Source organism: Vespa crabro, chromosome 16 (genome assembly GCF_910589235.1).
Source record: "Vespa crabro chromosome 16, iyVesCrab1.2, whole genome shotgun sequence".
Classification (NCBI taxonomy): Eukaryota; Metazoa; Arthropoda; class Insecta; order Hymenoptera; family Vespidae; genus Vespa; species Vespa crabro.
Window position 1 is genome coordinate 4,738,402 of NC_060970.1, and position 26,188 is coordinate 4,764,589.

At 35.2% G+C, this 26,188-nt stretch overlaps 2 protein-coding genes across 7 annotated transcripts in view; both read right to left on the minus strand.

The window, feature by feature from the left end:
• LOC124429867 (TWiK family of potassium channels protein 7-like) overlaps positions 1–26,188 on the minus strand; it is a 175,110-nt gene that overhangs the window by 131,728 nt on the left and 17,194 nt on the right. The window lies entirely within an intron of this gene.
• Positions 11,347–12,197, minus strand: LOC124429795 (histone H1, gonadal-like). The gene is made up of 2 exons (XM_046975453.1): positions 11,988–12,197; positions 11,347–11,697 (listed from the first exon to the last, which is right to left on the minus strand). The coding sequence occupies exons 1-2, from the start codon at positions 12,195–12,197 to the stop codon at positions 11,347–11,349; spliced, it is 561 nt and encodes a 186-aa protein (XP_046831409.1).

Consider the following 26,188-nt stretch of genomic DNA (forward strand, 5'->3'; position numbering starts at 1 on the left):
ATTCGCTGTCAATGTAAAAGGGATGTTTCTCTCTCTCTTTCCCCTTATCGATGACTGTAAGAAAAAGTGTATCACTTTCTCTGTCATTTTCTATCAAAGCACTTATCCATCTTGTTCCAACACCCTCGGCTTGTATTGACGAGATGTCAGGAACAGATGCTATCTTTTCTCTCCTCTCTGTTTCACCATAACACACTTTTCACCCCTTTCAAATTCCTTGTAAGAAGAGACAGAAACAGATACAGAGATAGAGATAGAGAGAGAGAGAGAGAGAGAGAGAGAGAGAAAAGAAAAGAGTAGAGAAATCGAATTTGCATTAGACTCTGAATCATTTTCTAATGATCATTACCTATACTTTAAAACTTTCCTTGATCTTTTTGGTACAATATTGAACATAAAGAGACATAGTTATCTAGCTATACTACCTCGGTGATTTCTACAAACGACACGTCATTACACAAGTTAATTAAACTTAGAGACAAGCGCGTCTTGTATCAGAGGCAATTCTTAGAATGAAACGTAGGAAAACGTTTTCATACGAAAACGTGGAAAAGCTTAGTCGAATGGTAGGTACTATTATTATTTAGTTGCCAATTGCTGCAGTTTGCAGTCTGAACTTTCTTATGCACAATAGTCAATGAAGATAATTATAATACCTCGATGGTTTGATCCATCGTCTATCTTATAATTTGATTCGTTAAATTTTTTTGTATTTCTTTACAATCAAACAAACCTTATTAAATGAAGGCAAATTTTGTTTGAAATATTTCGTTGAAAAACTTTCATGTCTTTTTAAAGTTCAATTCTTTTCTTTCTCCCCAAACAGGAATGATATTTCGGAATTTGAAGGATATCATTGCTGTCGTTAATAATTTACAAGATATATTGTAAAATACTCTTTATACTTGTATTGTGCATATTTACCACATTGATCTCTAAGAAAGGGAAAAAGTGAGAATATACAGATTCGACATTTCGAGTTGGTAGAGACGAAAATTCGCGCGATCGTGGCAGCGTGTTACCGCGGGACAATGAAAGCAATTTATGACGCTATTGCAGCAAGGTGCCGCTACGTTCGAAATATATAGGTACGCTGATAGTTGGTTGGCCCGTCGTGCCCCGTCCAACCCCTGGAGAAAAGTACGAAAGTCTCACGAAATTCACATGAAAAATAAAAAAGTGGTACCGTGTTTGCACACCTGTCATTACACTGCAATTGCTTTCGAATAACTATTTTCAAAATCTCATTTTCATGAGAAACATGTTAAAAAATTGTGATTTTTCCCGTTCTATTTCCATTCTCTTCGACAATTTTTTTTTTTTTTCCAATACAATGCGAAACAACGAAACTGTCCTGTCATTCTCATTTTTAATATTAACAGCTACGAAGCAGTGTCAACGAATTAAACTCAGAGATTATAAATGTTCATTCAATTACATTCCAAATTTTCTTTTATAAAAAGTTAAAAACTAATAATAAAACAATAATTTGCATTTTAATCAAATTATGATTTATATATATTTCCTCTGAATGAAATGATAAAAAGAGAAAAAAGAAGAAGAAAGAGAAAGAGAAAAATAAAAGAGATCCATTCGAGATAAAGGGCAGATTCTAACGATGCTGAGCATTCCCGTTTATGGAAGGTATAGCGTAATCCAAAAAGAAACATACGAAGGAATAGAGAAGAAAAGGGAAGGATATAAAGGAGTGGTAGAAGGAGGAGCAGTAGGAGAAGGAGAAGGAAACGGATAGGACGAGGGTACTCATTTTTATTTTAAGCAAGAAAAAGGAATGGGGCACGCGCCACATTCCAGGCGGGCGCCGGGGCTATCTTCAGCCATAACAGATCTCCGGCATTATCCCTCTCATAATTTCGCAGGCAGCTTACACGAGCTTAGCCTTCTTCCTATCTCCTCCTTCTCTCTCTCTCTCCTCCCTCTCTCTCTCTCATCCTTTCTCTCCTACGTTCTTCCACTTTGGTCCAACGAAGCTATTCTACCTCTTTAGACATTTTCATGCTTGCAAGCTGTACCCTTCATAAACTTAACATAAGGGCTAGAATCTTACGAGTCTGACCTATCTTTTTCCTCCCTCCCACCCTCCCCTTCTGCCCCTCTATCTCTATTTAGTTCCTTTCTCAGAGTTAAACGTTTCTTTATTTTTTTTTTTTTTTCATTTTTTTATTTATTTATTCATTCCTCTCCCTTTCTTTCTTCTTTCCTTTTTCCCCTTTCTTCCTTCCTCCCATCCTTATTTTCTTTTTTACTTTCTTTTCCATCGTCAAGGCACTAGCCTTCGGCGCCAACGTCCTAGAGATCAAAGAACAAACTTTCTTGCTTGTTATCCGAAATTGTTAAAGAATACCACGTCGTACCATAATCGTACCTTTCGTTAGAGCTTTCGAAGAACACTAACGATAGAAATAATCTCTCTCTTTCGTCTTTTATCGGTTAAGTTGTCGATATTTTTACACTTACAGTTTTAAATACCTTTGGCGATCGGTCCACGCGTCGTATATCGTTCCAACTTTCTATCTTGGTGAATTCTATGCGTTAAAATCACGTTTGAAAGGAAAAAGAAAGAAAAGAAATAGTTGGAAAGAGAAAGAGAGAGAGAGAGAGAGAGAGAGAGAGAGAAAGGGAAAAATTTGAAATTTTCTCTTTTTTGGTGCAAAATGCGAACGATAAAGCTCTTAAGCCTCCAAGGCGAAAGTCGTTCTGACCACTCAACAAAATTGCCAAGTGACCGAGTTACTAAGACGACTAAGGGATAGAAAAAAGAATGATCGTTGAAAGGACCGCGTTATATTCTTCTCATTCTTTCTTTCTTTCTTTCTTTCTTTCTTTCTTTCTTTCTTTCTTTTTCTTTCCATCTCTCTGCGTTATATGTCGTACCTTTAGAAATGACTTTGATACACGAGCATTGATCACAAAAATTGTATAGCGAAAGAAAAAGGAAAAGAATGGGGAAAAAAAGAAAACGATATATTTTCCTCAATGGAAAAGACTCATCCTTTAAATGCTTTTGTAATTAAATAATGAAATAAAACAATTAGATTATACGAAGATATTGATATATCAATAGTATTCTCATTTTTTAAACGTCTCACCACGTATGACATTTTATGAACTATCCCCATAGAGGATATTCTTAAATAACGACTATAAAAAAGAAAAAAAAAAGAAAAAGAAAGAGAAAAAAAAAGAAAAAGAAAAAGAAAGAGAAAAGAGAAATATATGAAGGAAAGAAAAAATCCAGTTGGAAGTTCCGGCATGTCCTTCATCTCATGCCAAGAGAAGGAAATCCTTTTTCCCCATAGCTAACGGCAGTTATTCAAAATTTTTCCAGGATATCCGGCATACTCAAATGACGGACGGCCGAGCAGCCCGTGAACATTCTCACTTCGAATTCGCGCGTGCATACGTCGGATAAAATACCAAAACTCCATTTCGCCAGTGGAATTGCAATTTTGCGGAATTCACCTATGCTCTCTCTCTCTTTTTTTTTCTCTTTTCTCTCTACCCCCTCTCTCTCTTTCTTTTTTTCCCTTTTCAGTCTGTGTATCCATTCGACTATCTCTCTCTCTCTCTCTCTTTCTCCCTTTTTCGTTCTCCTGTAGATCGTAGAGAAGAGCTATCGTATATTATATCAACGAGAATGTACGGAACGAAAAGCACACTGAGAATAACAGAAACAACAGTGCGAGTGGTTGCAGTCGTTAGACAAAGATAGAAAAATATAGATATATGTATATATATCTATATTTTTATATATATATATAAATATATACACACACACATATATATAAGAGACGCGTTCTTCTTCGTGAAAAACAATGTCGGAAAACTTCGTTTCGACTTGTTCGATATATCTTCAGACGTCGTTAGAGAATATACTAAGAGAAAGATAACATTCGTTATATTCCACGAAGAATCGCTGAAGTTCGATCTGATATTTATATGTTTGCGAAATTCGGACTTTAAAAAGAGAAGAAAAGAAAAAGAAAGAGAGAGAAATTGAGTTAACATATGTAATATCATCAACAAAATTGTCCAATAAAGAAATGTCCCCATGAAATAAATGTAAAGAAATATAAAATATTTCACATAAAAATAATGCAACAAATATCCTCAAAGCTGGCACATTAATTATAATCTTATAATATTACCGTCAACAAAATCGTCGCAAATATTCGTCCATTTCCACATTTCGAATCGTAATGTATTTTCAAAGCTGCAATTTTTATTCCCTCCATATCGACATATATGAAAAATATCGTACCAATTGCATCAGTGAAAAGCCACGAACTATCGAAGAGAATTAAAAATATATCTATCGTTTAAAAAAACAAACAAAAAAATAATCTATTTTTATATTCCAACATGAAATCAACGTTCTATCGTCTATTTTATTTTCAAAGAAAATAGAACAAAAGGGAGAAGATTGTTAATTTCGTTAACAACATTTTTATATTGCCCATTTGCTGATACCGATATCAACAGAAAGAGAGAAAGAAAGAGAAGTAAAGTGAACAAAGGCATAAGGGTTTTCTCAATCGACAATCTAAATGTTAGAAAATAATTTACGATACGGCATCGACTGATAAGGACTTGCTATAAATGTGAAAAGAAGAGCATTGCTGACACAATGTTTCTAAAGAATGCTTTTATGCATTCATGTAAAAACTGTACCTACCTATACGTATGTATATACGTATTTCAAAGCGAATTTTTAGTGCTACTTCGTTTCGCCATTTCCAAACTATAAGCTCTTCTACTACTTTTTCTCCTCTTCCCTTTCCTTCATCCTTTTTTGCTCCCTTCCCTCCACCACTCTCTCTCTCTCTCTCTCTCTCGTTATGTATTTTACACTGAGCGAACGAGGTGAAAACCACCAAACGATTTTCCTCCGGCCTTGTTTTAAGTGGCAATTTGCATAAACGAACAGCCGAAACGTTCGTACTTCGCTGCAGTTTCGTTTCCATAACGCGATTCGTCATCCCCCCAACAAGAGAAAGAGAAAGCTAGAGATAGGCGTTAAGAGGGGAAAAAGATTTTTATGATACGAACAGACTACGTGATCTCTCTTCCTGAATATTTCGATTCGCCATACCCAATAGCTTACGCGTGCAAATAAATTTCATTAATTATTTCAATAATTATTTAATAAATCGTTCATGGCAACCACAGTTATATCATTATTCTCGTTAGTTGGGATAACTAACAAAGTTAAAACATGTTCGTTAGATTCGATCGAATAATTTAATGATTTATACCAATTAAACCATACGAGCACGAAAATATATATCGTTCTTTTTTTTCCCTAACTCACCCTCCCCCCACCACATCATCACTATCACCAGTCGCTAATTAAATTAATTACATTTCAGAAATAATCTTTTATCGGTAACGTCGATTTCCACTAATTAATCAAATAATCCTGTAATGGATACTGGCAACGGATAACATTGTACGGTAATGGTTAATAAGCCACGTATAATACGAGAACAAAACAGACAGACAGACAGACAGACAGACAGACAGACAGACAGATAGACAGACAGACAAGCAGAGAGAGAAATAGAGAGAGGGAGGGAGAGAGAGATTGAGAGAAAGGGAGAGAGAGAGGGGGGGAAAGCAAGAAGAGAGATATCTGGATCGTTGACGGATGCCATACGCGTGACTTCCGCTCCATCATTCTCTGGCATAGACCATACATCACCCTTCATCACCCTAGATTTCCGCGTTCTCCGGATTGTCTAACACTGGACACGTTGAAATACGCGTTTCACCGATACGAGAAGATGCACGGTTGGCAACTGACGACAGAGATACTCTATATAGATTTACGCATTTATCATACGTCATTATATTACATCTATGTAAATCCTACGTACGATGCAATACATTATTAAAAAAAAAAAGAAAAAACGAAAAAAATACAAATCAATATTTTTTAAATACCTAATATACTACGATACGTAATACACAATAATATGTATGATAAATAATTGCATAGGTAATTAAATGTATACTACTTACGCGATAAATAATTAAAAGATTTATCTAATTTTGTCACGTCACAACTTAATGACGAAAAGGACAAAGAGAGAAAGAAAAAAAAAAAGAAAAAAAACAAAGAATGATAAGAAACAAACAATTAAATATTCCTTTTATCAAGAAACGTCGATAATGATTTGGAGGTTTTCTGGTTTTCAAAGAACAACCCACCGTGACTTTACTAACTTCCGGAACTACTACTCCTTTCCCTCGAGTCTTCTATAACCTCTCTCTTTTTTCTCCTCCTCCTTCTCATCCTCCTTCTCTTCCTCTTCTTCTTCTTCTTCTTCTTCATCATATTCTTTTTCTTCTTCCTTCCTCTCTCACCATTTACAAGACTTCTTTTTATTTTTCACGTTTTATCTTTTTCCCTCCATCAAGTTGGAGGCCAGCACGCCAAGTGAAAAGAAATACGGAACTTCTGGAAAGTTTAAAAAGATCGCTTCAACGTGCCAAGCAAGATGGACGGCTGGAATACATACGTTGTTAAAGAAGAGAATTAATAAATGATGATGCGTTTCAAATGTAGAAAAAAAGAAACGAACAAAATCTCCTCTTTATTAGACACTTAATACGAAGGAACAAAGAGAGAGAGAGAAAGTATGAAAAGTGCTGTTTCGTCTCTCTTCAAAATTTTTTGCTCGATATTCGGCATCTTATCATGATGGGAAATGGCGGAAAGTCGATTTGAAGACAGCATCCAACGTTTTATTTGTCGCTACGACCACCGTCACGCGAAAGTTATTACATTCCGGTGGTGAAGAGGAGAAAGGAAATACCTTAGTCTGTTTAGGAATGCTGTATACGAGTAAAAGACAGAGACAGAGAGAGAGGGGAAGGGAAAGAAAGATAGAGAAACTTAGTGAAAAAAGGAGGACTGACAAATGTGATTTGCCAATGGAAATTACGTGACCGTTTTAGAAAAAGTTATATCACTAACTAAGTTCCCGACAAAGAGAAATAGAAAGAAAAGGAGGAAGAAGATAAAAGAAAAGAAAAAAAAAAAGAACACTTTTACTCGATATCGATCTAACCAACAAACTCATGCCCTCAAAAGACATTAAAATCCATTGGCACTTTATTCGATTTTATTGTGAAAGTTATGAAACTTATTTCCCCCACTTTCGATCGTTTCAAGTAAAAAAGGTTATGTGCTTTATCGACGTATCATTATTTAGCGTCGATAAAACGTCCGCCAAGGTTAAAGAAATAATTCATAGTATAACATTAAAAAGCTTGAATGAATCATAGAAATATTTGGGGAAGGGATATTTGATGTAAAAAAAAAAATGATATACACACTTAATTTTAAAATGGGAAGAACGAAGAATGAATGAATTAATTAACCATCCTAATTTTGGTTGGATAAATAAATAACTATCTTCAAGGAGAATCTCTCTTAAATATGTGTATGTGTGTGAGCGCGCGTAATTATATAGAAGCTCCGAAGAGGTACGAATGTGTGAAAACCGAGAGGGTATTAATAAATCAGGGAGTTCTTTCCTTGGGCTTTCCTTTTTCACTCAACGAGCTTAAGAGAATTTAGGGAGCAGACTTCCCCATTTCTAAGCTCTCCCTGTCCAAGTGTTCTAACCAACACGTATAACATACATCTATAGTACAGAGGGATTAAAAAGAAAGGAGAAAAAAGAAAAAAGAAAAAGAATAAACACCGCACAGATTGTTCAGACGATACTACATCAAATTGAATGACTTTTAATAACCATAAGTAATTAAATATTTTTAATATAAACAATCATTTCAATTAAACATACATTTCTCATTATTATATGTCTCAATAGAATACTATTTCTCATTTCTATTTCGGTATATTCTTCAACGTTGTACGACATGTATTTTTTTTTTTTTTTTTTTGTACCAAGTACCTACTACTTACTTCCGTGTTCGCCCACAATTATGCAAAGAGAGAGGGGGAGAGAGAGAGAGGAAGAAGGAACAGAAAAGAGAACAAATAAGAATAATGCAGGTGGATAGTGCTAACCAGCGCTCCGAGCTCGAACATAGTCGTTGGTGGTCAGAGAGTTGGAGGGTGGTTGTAAGTGGTTGGCTCGAGAGAATATGTTTCCTCTTCCCTTCCTACCAAACTATCCTCTACACCCTCTTTTTCTCTTTCTCTCTCTCTCTCTCTCTCCCTCTCCCTCTTTCTTTCTTGTTCTACTTTCCTATGCGCTTCTGTCTTTATTTCTTTCTTTCTTTTTCTTTTCTTTTTTCTCATTTGACTTTTTTTACATTTTACTTGTTTTCGACCTAGTCATAGTTAGCCTAGAAACAACCCCAAAATTTCTAGATTTTAAATACTTCCTCGATGAATTTCTAAGATGGAAATAAGAAGAAAAAAATAAATAAATTGAAAATTAAAGTATCGATCGTAATTGATGATTGAAAATTTCTTAGGGAAAAAGATTTGTTCGTACGGAGTCTCGTTAAATTTTAAGTAAATCTACATTTTATGAAACAATTCGATCGAATCTGAACTAATCTAGATCTTGCTCGGCTCAAAAGACTCGTTGATCTCTTTCGATCTTGACAATAGTAACAAGAACAATCCGTTGGTCGAATTCTCGTCAAGAGTATCACGAGAACGCAGACACAAATGTCTCTTTGCCTCTGGTAGCACCTCTCAGCCGATCGGCCGACACGTTTTCACGAGGAATCGATTAATTCGGCCAATCGCGAGTGCAACGAGCTGCATTCAAGACTAGCATCGTATACCTTTGCGGTCAAACACGACTGCCGTTCCCATTCCAACATCCTAGCTCGAGTACGAGACAACGGTTTCTCTAACACATGCATTAGAAAGAGGAAGAGAGAGAGAGAGAGAGAGAGAGAGAGAGGGAAACAGGGGAGGCAGGGATTGCATCATTCAGTCGGAGCTGCACGGTTGCAGTTCTAGAACCACGAAGCTCTGTGGAACTTCAACTAATGCCATTTACCACACCTCTTCCCTCTCTCTATCTATCTGTTTCTATCTCTATCTTTATCTCTACCTATCTATCTACGTATCTGTCGCACTCCAACGAACACATGCTATATTTCTATCATTGCACATTTGAGATAGTTGAAACAGCAGAATCATGTTCAACTCTCACGGAAATGACTTAATCTACGGAATCTACTATCTACTGCTATTTTCTTTATTAACAATTTCGATCGATATCGTTCTTCCTCCCTCCTTCCTCATTCTCTATCAAACGAAATTAACAACAATTTCGTAAGCTTCCTATTAAAGTACATACATCCGCGAATAAATGGCATTGGCTCCTACAGGATTGGCTTAGCGAGTTGTACCAGAGCGATCCTCACTCGTGCTCATGTAACCGTAGAATGGTATCGCGTTAGGACTATATCGCTCGTTACAAGCCACGTCGTTACAATTCCAAAAGCCACAAAGCTTTCCGGGAACTCGAAAGCCAGCGTCGTTCTACGTTTATCTCCTACCTATTTAAAGTCTATAATCTCTATGATTACTTCTCCTACAACGAATGTTACTTTACTAATAGTGTCAAATTATACTGTATTCGATTAACTTTCTTTCGTTTGATTAATATGTTAATCATTATATATATATATATATATATATATAATATTATCATAGATTTTAATCGTTTATTATCTATGAAATATGCCTCGTAAGATCCTATAGGTCTTCCTTACGAGAGAAATGTCGAAAACTTTTATTCCTCCCTAAAGATGAAGCGCGAAATAAAAATACAAAAAGCATCCTCCCCACCTCTCCTCTCCTCCCGAGAGTACCATGATAAATCCAGCCATTAATCTCTACGTTCGCATCTGACGCATGCTATTCTCCGAGGTACTTCTTTTGCTCGATAGCTAGTAGAAAACAAAGACTAATGCGAATCGCCATTCAGCACGTTTCACACTGGAACCAACTAATAGTTCCCATGCGTTACGTTTCTGTACATCAATAAAATTCTATTTCTCTAACGTGTGAAAAGTTAAAAAGAAACTTTGAAGGATTCTATCAAATCTATCATGCTTTTAGATCGATTGCATAAATGAATTCGCACGAGACCCCTCCAACAAAAAAGAGAGAGAAAATATGAGAGAAAATCAATGGAGTGGACGATGAAGGGATCCTTTCTCTCTCTCCTTCACTCTCTCTCTCCCTCTCTCTCTCTCTCTCTAGATAGCAACTAGCTTTTTGAATTACCATTTAAACGGATTCGAATTGTCCTCCGCGTCCACGTTGTTCATCGCACGACCATGTTTTCAGAGATTATAGATCGGCTACCAGTGAGTTGAATAAAATCCGTGTGGGATTCCTCGAATATTTAGAAATTCGTTTTTATAAACTGTACCGTTGCGCTTTCATTAAAAATATAACAAATAAAGATATTTTAACAATAATAAAAAAAAAAAAAAAGAAAAGAAAGGAAAGAAAAATTCACGACATTTGTTACCTTCATTCTTTACTAAACTAAAAGATATTTTACGATCGATTTGTAAAATCAATTTGTAAAATTAACCAACGTGAGAGATTAAAGAACAAAATAAAAACAAAAAAAGAACGTTAAAGACTTTAGCTGGGGTAAAATGAAAAAAAAAAAAAAAGAAGAAGAAGAAATAAAAAAATACAGAAAAAAGAAACACAAAAGAAGATGGGAGGAGAAGAGAATAGAAAAGAGAAGAAAAGAAAAGGAAAAAAGAAAAGAAAAGCCGTCGTAGGGAAGTTTTCTCGGAGCGTTTGCCAAACCCCGTAAATTTTGGAAGCTATTAAGTTTATCGGGCCGAAGGAGGAAGAACCGTGCCTTCTCTAACTTTAATAAATGGCAGGCGAGGAGTTTGCGTCTCCTCCGTCGGTGCAATTTACGAAAAAAGCTCGTCTCTCATTTCGCCTTAATTCCACGGTTACGTGCCGAACGTGGAGAAGGATGAAAGCCGATGCTAGCGATCGATACTTAGTTATAATAGAAAAAGAACCGATAGAGCCGATAGATATTGAAGTGGCTGCTTCTATCAAAACGATCGAGCCATTCAGAAAAGAGAAATTGATTTTTCCTTTATATATACATATACATACATATATATATATATATGTGTGTGTGTGTGTGTGTGTGTGTGTAAATATATAAAGTATGTCGAGAAAAACAAGTTTCTTTTTGTTCTTTTTTGTTTTTTTTTTTTTTTTTTTTTTTTTTAAGTTCGATTTGGACAAGAAAATACGAGTTTATAAGTAACGTTTACGAAATGTAAGTACAACAATCTGCAAGTTTAGAAAAGCCCTTATCGACGTCTCGAATCGTCTTATTCGACAGAAATGTCGTCGGCTTCCTGTATTCTCACGAAGCTCGTCGCCGCCGTTGCCGTTGAGAAGGGAAGGGAACGTGACTTTCTTGGGCTTTTGCCCTCGGCAACGCTATTTCCACTTCTGTTAGCGGATCGTCCCCGCCCTTTCTTACGATCCCTCGTGGCTGGAGTTTTGCGAAGGCCAACGTTTCTCGATTTTGCGGATGGTCTCCGAGGCGATGGCAGTCTGGCAAATCTAACTGCTATTCGATTCGCTCGATCCACCTCGTTGCCGATAGGCAGAAAATAGTGTCCTCGATATCTTCGTAGAATTCCATATTCTACACCACGTCTTAATGCCGCCTTTACCTGCATGCGTGTGTGCGTGTGTATTTTGTGTGAACGACATATATTACGATAAGTATCGTATAGAGAGATAAGAAGTTTTCTTTTTTTAGAATAATTCAAATCGATAAGAAATCTTCTACTACAGTAAGTGATATCTATTAAATATCTAGTATGTACTTTTAAAATTATTATTTCTCTTTTTTTTCTTTTTATTTTTTTTATAATGATAAAATTCTAACGATATTTCAGATCATTAAGTGAGTTTAAAAAGAAGTAACTATAAGAAATTATAAAATTTGATAACGATTAACCTGTCTCTTAACACGTTTTTCAGGCAAATTAGAAGAACTTCTAATATAAGCTATAATCTTCTTAGATGTAGATCCTTTAGTCTCTCGAAGATTTTGTATCGCTGATACAATAAGAGCGGCTATTTTCATCGGCCTCGTCTTCTGCCATTTTCTTCTAACGTGTTTTGAGAGGAGCTTTCTAGCTTTCCTTTTACTATTTTTCCGCGCCATACGCCAAATAATAAATTTTTTCTCCACAATTGGACGATAAAACTTAAACTCGTACTCGTAATTTGTACCATTAGATTTCTATCGAATTGAAAAAATCATTTCGATCACTCGACAAATTTTTCTTCCATCGTTGACCTGTCAAACGTGACGTTGTTTTTAATTATATATCCGTACGTCGTTTTCTTTCGTTTGTTTTCCAATTTTCTGATCATTAATAACAAAATTGCGATGCGTTGTTTCATTGGTTGAAATATAGCTGCATGAATTGAGGAGCTACGAAGAAAACGTTCTCGTTGGAAAATAAAGAAAATAATTATTGTACCCATTTCATATTTCACGCTTTCGTAGACGCCAAACAAAATTTTCATACGTTTCTGCAAATTTTAATTAATGTTGAGAATAATTGCATATTTATTAAAAAAGTTAACGCAGCGTGTACGAAGAAACTGGAACGACATTGCATGCATAAGTTTTTTTTTACGTGATTAAAAACGAAAAGAAAAGAAAAGAAAAGAAAAAAGAAAACAAAAAAAAAAAAAAAAAAAGACAAAAAAAAATTGAAACGTCACGTTCTTTTTTATATTAAAGTTTTACAATAAGCATTTTATATAGAAACTCGCGCGTTAAATTAAAAGCTCATAATGTTCCATTATATTTTTAAATATTCATCCAATCAGAATATTTGTTTAATCGTCACTGTTCTTTACCAAATACACATTCAATCGTTTCTATATCTATATATACAGAAACGATAGTACAGATATATCTGTATGATTAATATGTATGGACTTTATGTACGTTATATTGTAATATATGAATCATTGGTAAATCAATGATACATAATCGTAAAATGAGAGTTTCATAATAATTGATTATAGATATTACTTAGTTTAATTTTTCAATATTATTCAAATCAATTCGTGAGAGAGAAAAACTCTTTTCATCCTAAATGCAGTATTCTGATATCTCCATTTACTTTATATCTCGTCGTTGAAGGATAAATAAAAAGAAAAATTTTATTACAATGGCAGTAACGTGAATACATCACGAAAAGTCTTCGTGTAAGGAGAAAGAAAGAGAGAGAGAGAGAGAGAGAGAGGGAGAGTTTTTCCTAGCTTTTTACAACAATCTCGTATACTCTCTTCACTACTATCAGTAAACTTCCTCTCTACAGTGCACATTTCAGCGTTTCCTTGTCTCTCGATCGGTCAACTTTACGATAAGGATTACTTTCTCGTCTTAGAGTCGAAAGAAAAGGAGTCGTTGAATAATGTATAAACGTAGACGCACGAAGTCTAACTTTGTTTTATTTTATTTTCAAGTCGAAAAATATCAAAGCCAACTGGAGGAACAAACTGCCAGCATAATTAGCTTTTCTACCAAAGCCACGAATTATCTCGATTCGCATAACCCACGGCCAATTAGTCAGTCGTTGCTCGGATATAATTCAAACGAGAGTGGTTTATTTCAACGATCACGAATCCTACTACATCAGCCTTCCCTCAAACTCCTCTTATTATCAAGGAAGTTTTTAAAAATAACAAAGAAGGAGAAAGGTAAGCCTTCTACGAATCGAGGAATATATTATATATACATATAAGATAAAAGTGGTAAAATTAAAGTTACCCTCGTACGATAACGCGTTCAATGAACAGTGCTAATAATTATAATAACAATATTAATGAAGCTAAGTCATAATAGGACCGGAGCAAAGATTATTTCACGATCGACGACACGCAAGTTCCGCAGTCGTTAACTTTTCTCTAATCTCTAATCCCTTGCACGCAAAAAACTAATTTACACGAGTAAGGGTGGAGGAGGGTAGAAGGAAAATATATCATATAACCCTCGTGACAAATAGAAATGTTCTCTTGCTCGGCGAGCTGGCAATAATCTCTCGTGAAGTGCTTATAACGGTGTCAAATTTATCGTTTAATTCCAACACCAACTTCTTCGCCGGTGAAACGCATAATATTTATCTTAAATCTCCTGCATTTTAAAAAGAAGAAAATATCGCTTGCGTATTTCTTATTAATAATCTCGTCTGAAATTGCACATGTGTATGTCCGATAGAAATAGAGACAAAAAGACACATAAATATTTACGATTGTTGGCAAAGAAAAAATAAAGAACAAACAAGCTCTAAACAAAGACATAATGGTAAAAGCTCGAAGAATTAATCATCCAGTATCCTCGATGTAATTCCCTTTTCTCTTTTCCTCTCTCTCTCTCTCTCTCTCTCTCTCTCTCTCTCTCTCTCTTTCTCTTCCTCCTTGTCTCTCACTTAATCTTTTTCTTCTTCTTCCAGCTCATAAACGACGCAATTGTTATCCCTATGAGCTTATAAGATCGTGTAGCGTGAAAATACTGACGTTATTGTATTTACAGGAACGTATTTTTTTTCTTCTCTTGTTTTTCCAAAATGATTTATATAACTACCAGCTGTCTGTTCTCGCGAATAACTCCCTCGCTCCCCCCCCCCTCCTATTTCTCTCTCTTTTTCTCTTACTTGATGATAAAATAATCTTTAAAAAGATGAATGATCTACAGTTGACGATATATATAAAATGATATATATTACATAAAAAAAATTTTATGTAATATATACATATATTACATAAAATGGAAGTTATCTAAAAATATTTTGCAAACGTCAAGCCGACGACCTTAACGTTTAATATTCTAAGTGGTTGCATAATTAAGTTCACGTTATTGCTCGTGATTAATTCAGCGAATACCAGGCTAATTGCGCGAGCACGCGTATATGCCGCCTAGCTAATTATTCATAGGAGGATGGGCCTCTGCACGGGGCCAGGTTAAAATGAGCGTTTATTTCGTTATGAATTCGATCGTTTTTCGATGAAGAATATGTACGTACGTACGTATTCTGTATACATACATATGTAAATATCTATGTGATTTTTTTCCGCTGACAAAAGAAAAGAAAAGAGAAAAAAAAAAAAAAAGAAGAAAAAAAAACTCTCTTGTTGGTGCGATTTTAACGAACAAAAATCGACGACCTCATTCCGCAAGCGAGCAAAAAAATCAGCCGACACGAGTATACTTTCCAAACGAATAAATATTTACGATGAAAAAACTTGATCTATTTTTTATACGTCCTCCCCCGCCATCGTCCTGCTCCTATCCATGACCCACACCACTCCTACTCATCGTCGTTCTATATTCCTTTACGATGAAATGTTGTATATGTATATGGTATGTATATACGTATATGAAAGAATCGATTTTTAACGTGTAGTAGAAACGAAGACGATTTTTCTCTAACGACCGTCATACCAAAGTTCCTTTCAAAAAACGAATCAACCCAACCCACCAACCCCTATACCCTCATCAACTAACCCCTTGCCTATAAATCAGTAGTTAGAGAGAAACGCTGAGAAACGTAACGGAATTTCTCTTCTTTGTCTTCGAGGACATCGATCGATATGAAAGTGAGAGAGAGAGAGAGAGAGAGAGAGAGAGAGAGAGAGGGAGAGAAGAAGAGAGCTTTCTAGGATGGCTCAAGATAGAGAGGATCAATTAATCTCTTTGATCTAGCTTGAAACTAGATGGTTAGATGCTGGAACGAAGATTCGCTCGAAGGAATTCGTCGTTGGTTATACGAGAAAATCAATGGTGAATCTAAGTGTTAAAGAACATTTTATTTTGGTGTTCAAGAACAATTATTTTTATCTAATTAACGTCTTGACTGATCGTGATAATCATCGACGAGAAGCACACACACACACATATAGAAACATTGCTAAGTTTTTTAAATGAATTACATTAAAAGTCAAATAATATAAAATAAAACAATTTCAATAACGCATATAAAAATAAATAACGACATGAAATAGAAGGTGATGTTATTTGACGATTAATAATTGTTAATAAAAATACTCATTTTTTATGAAAATAAAATAATAAAATTATAAAAATAATGTGGTTAAATATATAAAATTTAGCGATTAACATTGTTAACCAAAATATAGAAACGAGTATTAAAAATTGAACGAAAAACAAATTTATAAAATTATACGTCAATTGATATAAATCAAGTGACATTAAAAGAAAATTCTATTCTTGGTGATGTTAATTCTTCTGCAACATGAACACGGCTGATTCATTGAGCACAACAAAAGATATAGTGCACATAGGATGCAAACAGTGGTCACCCCATCGTATTACACGACGTAGTGCAAGAGACACTTGTCTGCATTCATTTCAATACTCTCTCAATGATATCAACAAGGAGAAAAAAAATAAAAAACAAAGTCTTTCTTCTGTTCATTATCAGCTGTCTCCCTTTTTATACCTTTATATTCGGTATCTTTCATTCATTCTCTTTTGACTTTTCAACATTTGTTCGTCAAACAAAAAAAAAAGAGAAAAAAAAAGAGAAAGAAAAAACATTACAGCGTTTCATCTTCAAATAAAGATTGTTTACATTTATATTTTCTGATAAAAATGTTGTCACTTCATTGATATAATTGAAAGGAAAATTTTTTTATTTTCTTTGGTATTTTATTCTCCAATACGATAGTCGTCAAAATCTGATGACATTATATTTTCTTTTTTTTCCCCTCGTCTATTCCATACATCAAAATGTCTCTCTCCCTCTCCCTCTCTCTTTCTAACGAACGATCTAGAAATATCTTCAAAACAGATTTCTCCTTCAATTACGCCATGATCTTCTTTTCAACCAGCTCGCCACGAACGAACAGAAAGAAGACTGGTTGGAGATACGAGCGTACGCTTTCATTGTGTATACGTTCTACCGGGTAAATAAGCTCGAAAAAAGCACGGCTCTCTCGTGACTATAGTCAAGAGAGAAAGAAAGAGTTCTCTCTATGATTGTACACACCTACATACATATATATATATGTATATATATATACACCTATGTGAATACGCGATAATACGTCGAATGGCTTCTCGAGAAATTCTTTAGAAGAATGAAATCGCGTATGAAAGAATTATCCTTTGAATGGGACTTTTTAACACCTAAATGCTCAAAAAACTTTATCATAAAAAAATGAAAACACTAATAAAGATATTTAAAAAATAATAATAATAGAAATTGTTTGTTCTTCCTTCGACACTATTTCTCATTGTTAAAAATTGTTTAAAATTATTTAAACGATAGAGATAAAGATTATTTTGAAGAAAGAAAAAAGGTACATCAACGTATATACCTTTATATTGAAGTTAATTCGTAGAGTCCGTTCAAGCCTACCCACTAAAATCGATCAAATCGATATCGATTATTGAAAGCAATGATGGCTATAGTTGTTCTCTTTGGCTTACAGCTGGCCGAGCGATCTTGAATGCTTAGTTATGCGTAACCCAGGTGAATATAGGTGAATATCGAATAGTAGAGGAAACGATTGATCTGGAAACAACGAACGCGGCTACTTCGAACGAAACGAAAGCTCGTAGTCCGAGTCTTGCTTCGATATACGAACGAGCACAACACTTTAGTAAGAGCGTGTGTATGCCGTTAGTGGAATGGCGGCATCGCATCGTGGAAATTATCGAGATTCCAATGCATCATCGAAAGGATCGTGCAGGTTCCCGCAGAAACTCCAGAGTCCAAGCCTACCGATCGCTCCTCTACTCGAATGCAATTGATTCATCGAGATCCACCGATTTGCTTACTACTACTATTGCCAAAGCAACGCACGTGCGCACGTCCACACGCATGCATATTCCATCTCTTTCTCATATTTTAATGTAACATCTTTTAGAAGATAGATATAATCATGTGAAATAATAAAGATATTTTTATGAATGAAAAAGATAACTTCTGTCAAAAGAAAAAAAAAGAAAAAAAAAAAAAGAAAGAAGAAAAAGGCAACAAAAAGAAAAAAAGAACACCTTAAAAAATCTTTGTAATGATAAGGATGAAAGGAGAGTAAGTAAGTTCATGTGCCAAAATGTTTAAAAGATTTCCAAAACGTTTTGTCCCGATAACGAACAACAACTTCGTGAAGAAAGACAAGAAATCGTAGGTTCCTTTTGTTTCAGATCGTTTCCAAATGGGACGGGCTCGATGCCAGGTCGAAGGCGTGAAAGTCCTTTCTTTCTTTTACACCATAATTTCATGTCCCCCTTACAACAGTCTATGTCTCTCTCTCTCTCTCTCTCTCCCTCTTCCACTTCGTATACTAGTTCACTCTAAACGTCAACTCTACTTGAACGTATGCCAGAATAACATCGTTGGACGACTACTACTGCTAACCGATTAGATCACCATCCTTGCACCTTGATAAACTATTCTACTGGTAAAACTGATAATGATAAGCCTGGACCTGCGGTTAGAACGCAAACAAGAACCCCTGGCACAACTTCCTCACTTCCTTGCCAGTTGTTATTTAACCTTCTCTAGAAACGTTAAGGACTTCAGGAAAAAGGTCAACCTGAGAGAGAAACGTGCTCGTTAGCAAAGACAAAAGTTTTCTCTAATTAGAACGTTTCAGATAGAATATAATGATCTTAGAAAAGATAATTTATTACGTAGAAATTATAAAGATAATTTATTATGTAGAAAAACGAATATTAATTTTCTTGAAATTTGTATTCTGCCATCTAACGATGCTCTATCATGTCTTTTATAATTTCCGTGTTAATAAGAGACCGTCTTTGTGCAGGTGATCCACATAATTGCCGAAACAGACTACTAATTCCGATGCTAACCTATCCATAGAATACATTTGCAAGTATAAGGTAAATTCTGTGAATGTGTTGGATCAAATAACAGACATGCGGGTCCACCTAGTCTCCAACTCTCTCTCTCTCTCTCTCACACACACACACATACACATACACATGCACACACACACGACCTCCTTTACTTCTCTTCTCCTGGTCTCCCTTCGAAATAGAACTGCAACATCTACGAATACGTAGGAAGCGGAACAACGATCGATTCGCTTGCTACGAATGCTGTAGCATAATTGGGACGAATATGAAATTCTATTGGCGGGAGAAACTTCGAACGATGCTCTACCAGCTTCGAACTGAATGATATTACGGCTTCTGACAACGAAAAGCTTCTACTCAGCTAACTAGCTATCCATAATTGTTGAAAATTAGCTGCCTCGTTGAACATTGATTCAACTTAACACTTTGCAATCTTCAAAACGCAGTCAGAAAACTTTATGGATTTTAATCATTTCACAATTATTCCGGAATACAAAGATTTTTCTTAAATGCCTGATGTCGAGTACCACGGAAAGAAAAAGTGATAAAAATGTTGAATGAAAGGGAAGCCTGTCGATCTAAGAAGACAAAAAAGTTTCTTCATTTGTGGGAAAATCTTTATATCTTTCTCTCTCTCCATCTCTCCTCCTCTCTCTCTCTCTCTCTCTCCTTTTCTATTCACACCAGAAAGGCATCTAAAGAACCTAGTTTGGAAAGACTCGCGTAACGCGTGCCCGGAAAACCTAAACTTTCTAGCGAGTATTACTTCTAAGGTGTCTCAAAATCACCGGCAAATAGCTGGGATTTACTTTCTACTTCTCGTTTATTGCTTTATCCGAACTCCGAATCAGTTTTTCCTTTCCTTTGACTACTACTATCTACTATTGGAAAAGAAATAAGAAAGCTAAAAGAAAGTGAGAAGAAAAATAAAAATAAGAAATAAAATAAAATAAAAAAATAAAAGCAATTCGAAGAATTTCGAGATAAAATAAAAATACATCGAAGATTTTACGTGAGAAAAATAATAACTACATTAATACATATTCCAAACTAACACGAACATCATTGCGATCATCGTAATCATTCTCGGTGGTGTCAACAAGTGTCGCTTCATTGATTAGAACACTAATCTGATTTGAGGCTTGACACGACTGTTCCCGAAAGTGGCTTGACAATTCAGGACACTCTAGTCGTGATTAGGTTTATTTGCGGGAAGCCACCGAGAGCTATGTCCAACATCCTGAAAATCAATGGGATCCAAGAGGGAGACAGCGATAGGAGGTGGACAGCAAAGGTATGTAGTGACATAAGAGAAATATATATCTATATATATATATATATATATATATATATATATATATATAGAGAGAGAGAGAGAGAGAGAGAGAGAGAGAATTAATCACTGCAATTAATGAGATAAAATTCCTATAAAAAATTATATACATATCAGCTGATGAGAGAGATCATCATATATCGAAATCATTTAAAAATAATAAACAAGAAATCTTCGATGTTGAAAGGTGTCGTAAGCGTTAGAAAAAGCTATGTTCCAAAGTTTCTCCGATATAAGGGTGAAACTGATTTACCGTACGACTTGGCCGATATAAGAACAAGCATCTTAGGAGTGTACAAACACAGTATCAAGCGGAAGAGTTCGCGGAGGAAACTGTTGACTCGCGAATTTATACCAAACTTACTACCACAATACTTTAAACGGCTAAACTTACGACTATGATAAAAAATACAAACGAATGAGTACCAGTTTAAAGAGATAACACGATGTATTTTTACCTGACATAAAAAGAAAAATAATAATTATTCATAATCGTCAAAACATAAGCATAAGGACATCTATTATATGCATCGAATTCGTATGAGAAATAATAATTTCACAATAAAAAGTTTATTGGCGAAAGAGCGAGAGAGAAAGAGAGAAAGAGAGAAAGGGAGGCAGAAGAAAAGACAAATTTGGTATTTAGAAGAAGTACGATAAAGTTTTTCGTTACTCGAGACGATCAAGAGGAGAATATCTTTCACTGGGATAGCGACGCGAGCCTTTTCTCCTCAAAGAACTCCAAGATCTCATTTCATTCGTCTAACGGAAGGAAAAGTAGGAGAGAATAAAAACAAGAAAACCGGCGTTACGCGATAGAGGAATAAAGCTTTCGATGGGTACCGAATATACCACGTGAAAATAGAATTCCAAGGATCAAAAATGCCAAAAACCCTCGAGAGTAGAAGATAGCTTCTGAATTTTAGTGTTCGCCTAACCTAAAAAAGGCTACCTAGTATCCAATTGTGATCCACTGATGGTCGAGCAAGACACTAGAATTTTCAAGTCTTCTTCTTTCTGCCTCACAAACCTGACAATGTCCTCAAACGTTAGCCTCTCTCTTTCTCTTTCTCTCTCTGTCTCTATCTATCTATATATCTCTTCTTAGCTCGTAACGTCCAAACCATAACCATCTTCTCTTTCTAGTAACTCGCATCAAGTCTGGCCCTTCATCGTGGTCATTTGCTTAGATATGAGAGGACTTTCGTGGATCGTCCTCCTTCATATGTGGTTTTCGTGTTTCTCGATCGATGGGAGGAGGAGGAGGAGGAGGAGGGTAAAACATCTTCGGAACTCAGCAGACCGATAACTTATGCGAATGATTCGTCTCGGCAAACGAGCCCATTCAATTCAAGATTCTACCTAAAAAACCTATTGGTGATATTCCAATTATCATTCGAAATCTGAATTATATAATATAAATAACATCAACATTTTCTATGTGAATATATATATATTCAATTATCTAAAAATATTTAAAACACATTAACAATAACATTACAGAGTAATTTTATTCTCGTTGACATAAAAAGTATCGTTTTGATCTAGTGGTTATTTTATTGAAAAACAAATGAATGAAAAATCGTGTGAAATGGTAAAAGCTCGTTGTACGGGCTCGAGTCGATACGAGCCAATTCAACGTAAAGAATAAAAAGGGAGGAGGGGAGAGATGGAGGGAGAAACGACATCGTTGTTTGTTTGACCATTAAAAACACTCTAATTGGTCGTGCACGCGAAATGTTCGGACAATTTGAAAATCGCGTGTGAACGAGCAATGAAATCGTCATTTTCTTTTTCGGCTTTGAAGAATGCAATGAATATATGTATGCCAGAATCGACTACCCTAACTCCACGAATCTTCGATAAGCTCGATCTAGAAAGAGAGGGGGAAGTTGCAAAAAAGAAATTTACGATACTAGATCGCGTGCACGCCTTGTTATATAGCCTTGTTATTTGTTTCTTTCCTACTGACAATTATTTCTCAGGCACGAAATCGAACGATTTCACGAAACTACGATGATTCTTATCGAACTATGTACATGTAACTTATACCTACCTATCTATGAACTAACGACCCGAAAGTAGCCTTCGTGCTAAGATGCAATTTCGTTTTCTAAATAATTATTTACGACGTGTACTGGAAGCATTCTATATATTCGAGAGTCTAGTTATACGACTTGTAATTACGATATCATGATTGCTTGGAAAAAGAACAACTTGAAAAAAAAAGAAGAAAAATCTCTACTCTCTTTTAAGGATCTTGCAACTTTTAAGTTTGCGATCAAAAACTTAATCATTTATTTTGACGATCCACTTAAAATTATCTTTCGATACTTTCTATTTTTATATATTTTACTCGGACAAATTTTTTTATCCGATTTTTCTCTCTGTTCTTTGCATTTTTATTTCTTTCCACGGAAAAATAATAAAACTGTTTTGTAATATGCACGGATATACGTTTGTATAATATAAAACGAGAAAGAAAGAGGGGCAAAGAGAGAGAGAGAGAGAGAGAGAGAGAGAGAGAGAGAGAGAGAAAGGGAAAGAAAAGGACACAAAATGATAGAGGAAACTGAGATAACTCGGACTAGTTTACGAGGGTGTAAAAACTTGGAAGTTGGTGGTTTCAAAAAAAAATGATGCTTATAAAGAGTCGTGCTTATGACTATAGAAATACAAACGAGAGAATACATAATTTTGTGTATGTCCATTTGCCTAAAATTATCTACCGAATTATAATCACGTATCGTGAACAACATAAATAAAAAATTCTACTAAAATATTCAATCAATATATCAAATAATATGAATTTGCATAAAAGAAAAATTAATTTCGATAAAATTAGCGTTTAAAATACTTTCTATTAAATTTTCAATGAACCTTTATCAAGATGGTATGAATAAATAATATACCATAAAAAAAGAAAAAAATTCTCTCCTACATGTACATATATGTATGAAACAACATGCAACCATAAATTTTCAAAGATATTACTGATAAAATAAAGAACATATCCAACGCAATATTTTATTCCTACGACAAAGTATTTCGATTACTCGTAAAAATCCGACCTACAGGACACACACGAAAGTTTAATACGGTCCCAGGAGAAAGAAACCAAGGAAGAATAAATAGAGAAAGGAGAGAACAAAGAAAATAAAGTAGTAAGTGGGAGAGAGAAAGAGAGAGAGAGAGAGAGAGTGAGAAAGAGAAAGAAAAATTACGATTAACCAGAGGATATTTCGCTTTCTTATACAACTATTTTATTCTTTCATCGTGAACAATATCCAAGATAGCTAAGCGGAAAGTGCAAAACGTCGAAAGAACGAGCCGATACTCGGTTTGCTTGCTTCTCTTTGTTACCTTGATCACCCTTTTCCACGAATAATAAATTAACAGAAGCTCAGGATTATCGGTAGTGCAGGGGATTACGACGACTTTGGAGGGTTTATTGAACTTTTATCGAGAGTCCACGAAGCGAGGAGAAAAAAATCAAGAAGAGACGAGAGTTAGAGAAAGAGAGAAAGAAGTGTACAACGAAAGAAAACCAATCGACAAAAAGAGGAGGAAGAAGAAGAGGAGAAGAGACAGAGCCAAAAGGAGAGGAAGAGGAAGAGGAAGAGGAAAAGACGAAGAAGAAGCGGATAAGAACAGGAAATGAAAGAGAACTGCTTCCTCTTAGCAATCTCCGTTGGCAATTCGCCGATCCGATAAATCCAATCAGCTTACTCATCTACCTACGTGTATCTGCGCACGTCTACTAATGATCCCTAAACCCGGCCAATTCCAATCGAGACTCTTCTACTGGTATCCTGATTACTACGCTACGCGTAAGATGCACTTTTTTTCTTGAAACGTAACCTTTGCTCTCTATACGTGTTTTCCTCTCTATACTTTTGATAACTATTTTGATGTATACATATATATATATATTCGTCGAAAGAATTAAATGTCATGTAAATTGGGTATCGATATAATTTGATGAAATTGTAATAAGGAATATGTACATGTTCGTTTGCTATAAAAAGAAAAAAAGAGAAAAAAAAGGTAAGTCGAATTAAAAATATTTCGAATCATTTTCTCTATCCAATCGACATATCATATATTTGATGAATATGCGAGTATGGCTTCTATACGTTATATTAACGCATGAATTATTTTCGATCCGCAACGTCGGATTTTCATCGGCTAAAAATTTCACGACTTGTCGAACAGGACTTTGCTGCTTATACTATATAAAAAAAAAAAGGTAAAAAAAAGTAAAAAAAGACCAGATAGAAAAGGGAGAAAGAGAAAAAAAGAAGAAAATCACGATAAAGCGAATACACAGCGGAGTAATAATATCGTGTTCCAAACATCAACATGCTCTTTAATTAATGATTAATAAAAAAAAAAGGATTTGCTTTCGTTTTATCAGTCCTTTCGATGAGTACGAGTTCGCTCGGAACATTTTTTTACGCGTAAAGGAAGAAGATGAAATTACGAGGAAAAAAGAGAATAAAAGAGAGAGGGAGGGAGGAAGAGAGAGAGAAGCAATAAATTTCCAATATCATCATGAAAAGAAAATTTCATGGAAAAATATTCTTCTATGATCCGTTAAAGATAAAATAATTAAGTATAAAATATATCCAACCATATATAAATCAAACATTTATATAGTGAAAAATTTATAATAAATAATGAAACGTATCTTTCTACAAAGAGTTTAAACATATATATATAGAAAGAGAGAGAGAAAACAAAAAGAAAGATAAAGAGAATAAGTTTTGATAATGGTTTTGCTTCAAATTTGATACATGAACCCGAAGCTTTTGGGCGCGTCAACCCGTTTCCTCCGCATCTTCTCCGATAGTTTGCATTGTATTAGCCGTACCCCAGGAACAATTCGCACGGGAATTGAACGCTCTCGGTAGCTAGAATTGCACGGAGAAGCGACCTGATTAACGCTTCTCCTTGGTAGCATAGCACACGTATCCATTGGTCCAAGGTAACGATCGATGTCCGGAGAACAGTGCGGAAGTGTATGGGTGTGTATGTGTTTCTGTGACATATACTTAGCAAGGCAATTCCGTATTCTCCTATGGCACGAATACTCTTACAATTACAATCCAAACGAAATAGTATTAGTCCTACGAGTCATAAACAAAATGCATACATTACTTTTAAACATATTTATAATATGTATTATATATAAATATATATATATATATATATATATATATATGTGTGTGTATATTTTATTTTCGTTACTCTCAACTTTTATATCTCTCAGTAAAGAAAGTAACTATTATAAACTCAAGAATACTTCAACGATAGATCCTCTGGTCTTTCGACGATCCGTCTCTCGACTGGTATCCGAACTGGAAACTTGGAAAACGCGACTCTATCGTCGTAACTATCCTCGAAACAATGAGAGAAACGAAGCAGAGTAATCCTTTAGGAGGGGATCAGGATGTTGAACGAAAAGTACGGGGTAAGAAAGAGAAAGAAGGAAGATGAAGAAGAATGAGTAGAAAAGAGAAGGCCAACAGACACTTACAACTTACTTTTCGACATAAAATGATAGCTTCAAGAGAGAGAGTGAGAGAGAGAAAGAGAAGGTGGATCGAAAAGCACAAGGGAAGAGGCATACTTTCGAATTCTCTGAACTCTCTCTCTCTCCCCTTTGGTCTAATCGATCAAGAACTTTCCTAGTGGAAATATCCTATCTCACGCATACATGCAAGTTTGTCGAATAGATTTTCAAGAGTCCAAGGTAAGAATCGTTAAAGTCGATACACTCGAGAATCCCTGATATGTTTCCAAAGATACTCCATGAGGAAAGAGAAAACTGGGATCGTGGGGAAAAGTAGATGGAGGAGGAGAATGAAATCTAAGAAAGAAATAAAAGAAAGGAATAGGGTTGGACATGAGAAATAGTCCGGCCTGAACTGGGACTATGAAACTTTCGCTGCTT

Excerpts from the sequence above, each read along its gene's own strand:
- LOC124429795 (XM_046975453.1), bottom strand. The coding sequence starts at position 12,197 with ATGGCGCGGAAAAATAGTAAAAGGAAAGCTAGAAAGCTCCTCTCAAAA. Across the intron at positions 11,698-11,987 it reads AAAAACGTGTTAAGAGACAG|GTAAAGGCGGCATTAAGACG; the intron begins GTTAATCGTTAT and ends ACACGCATGCAG.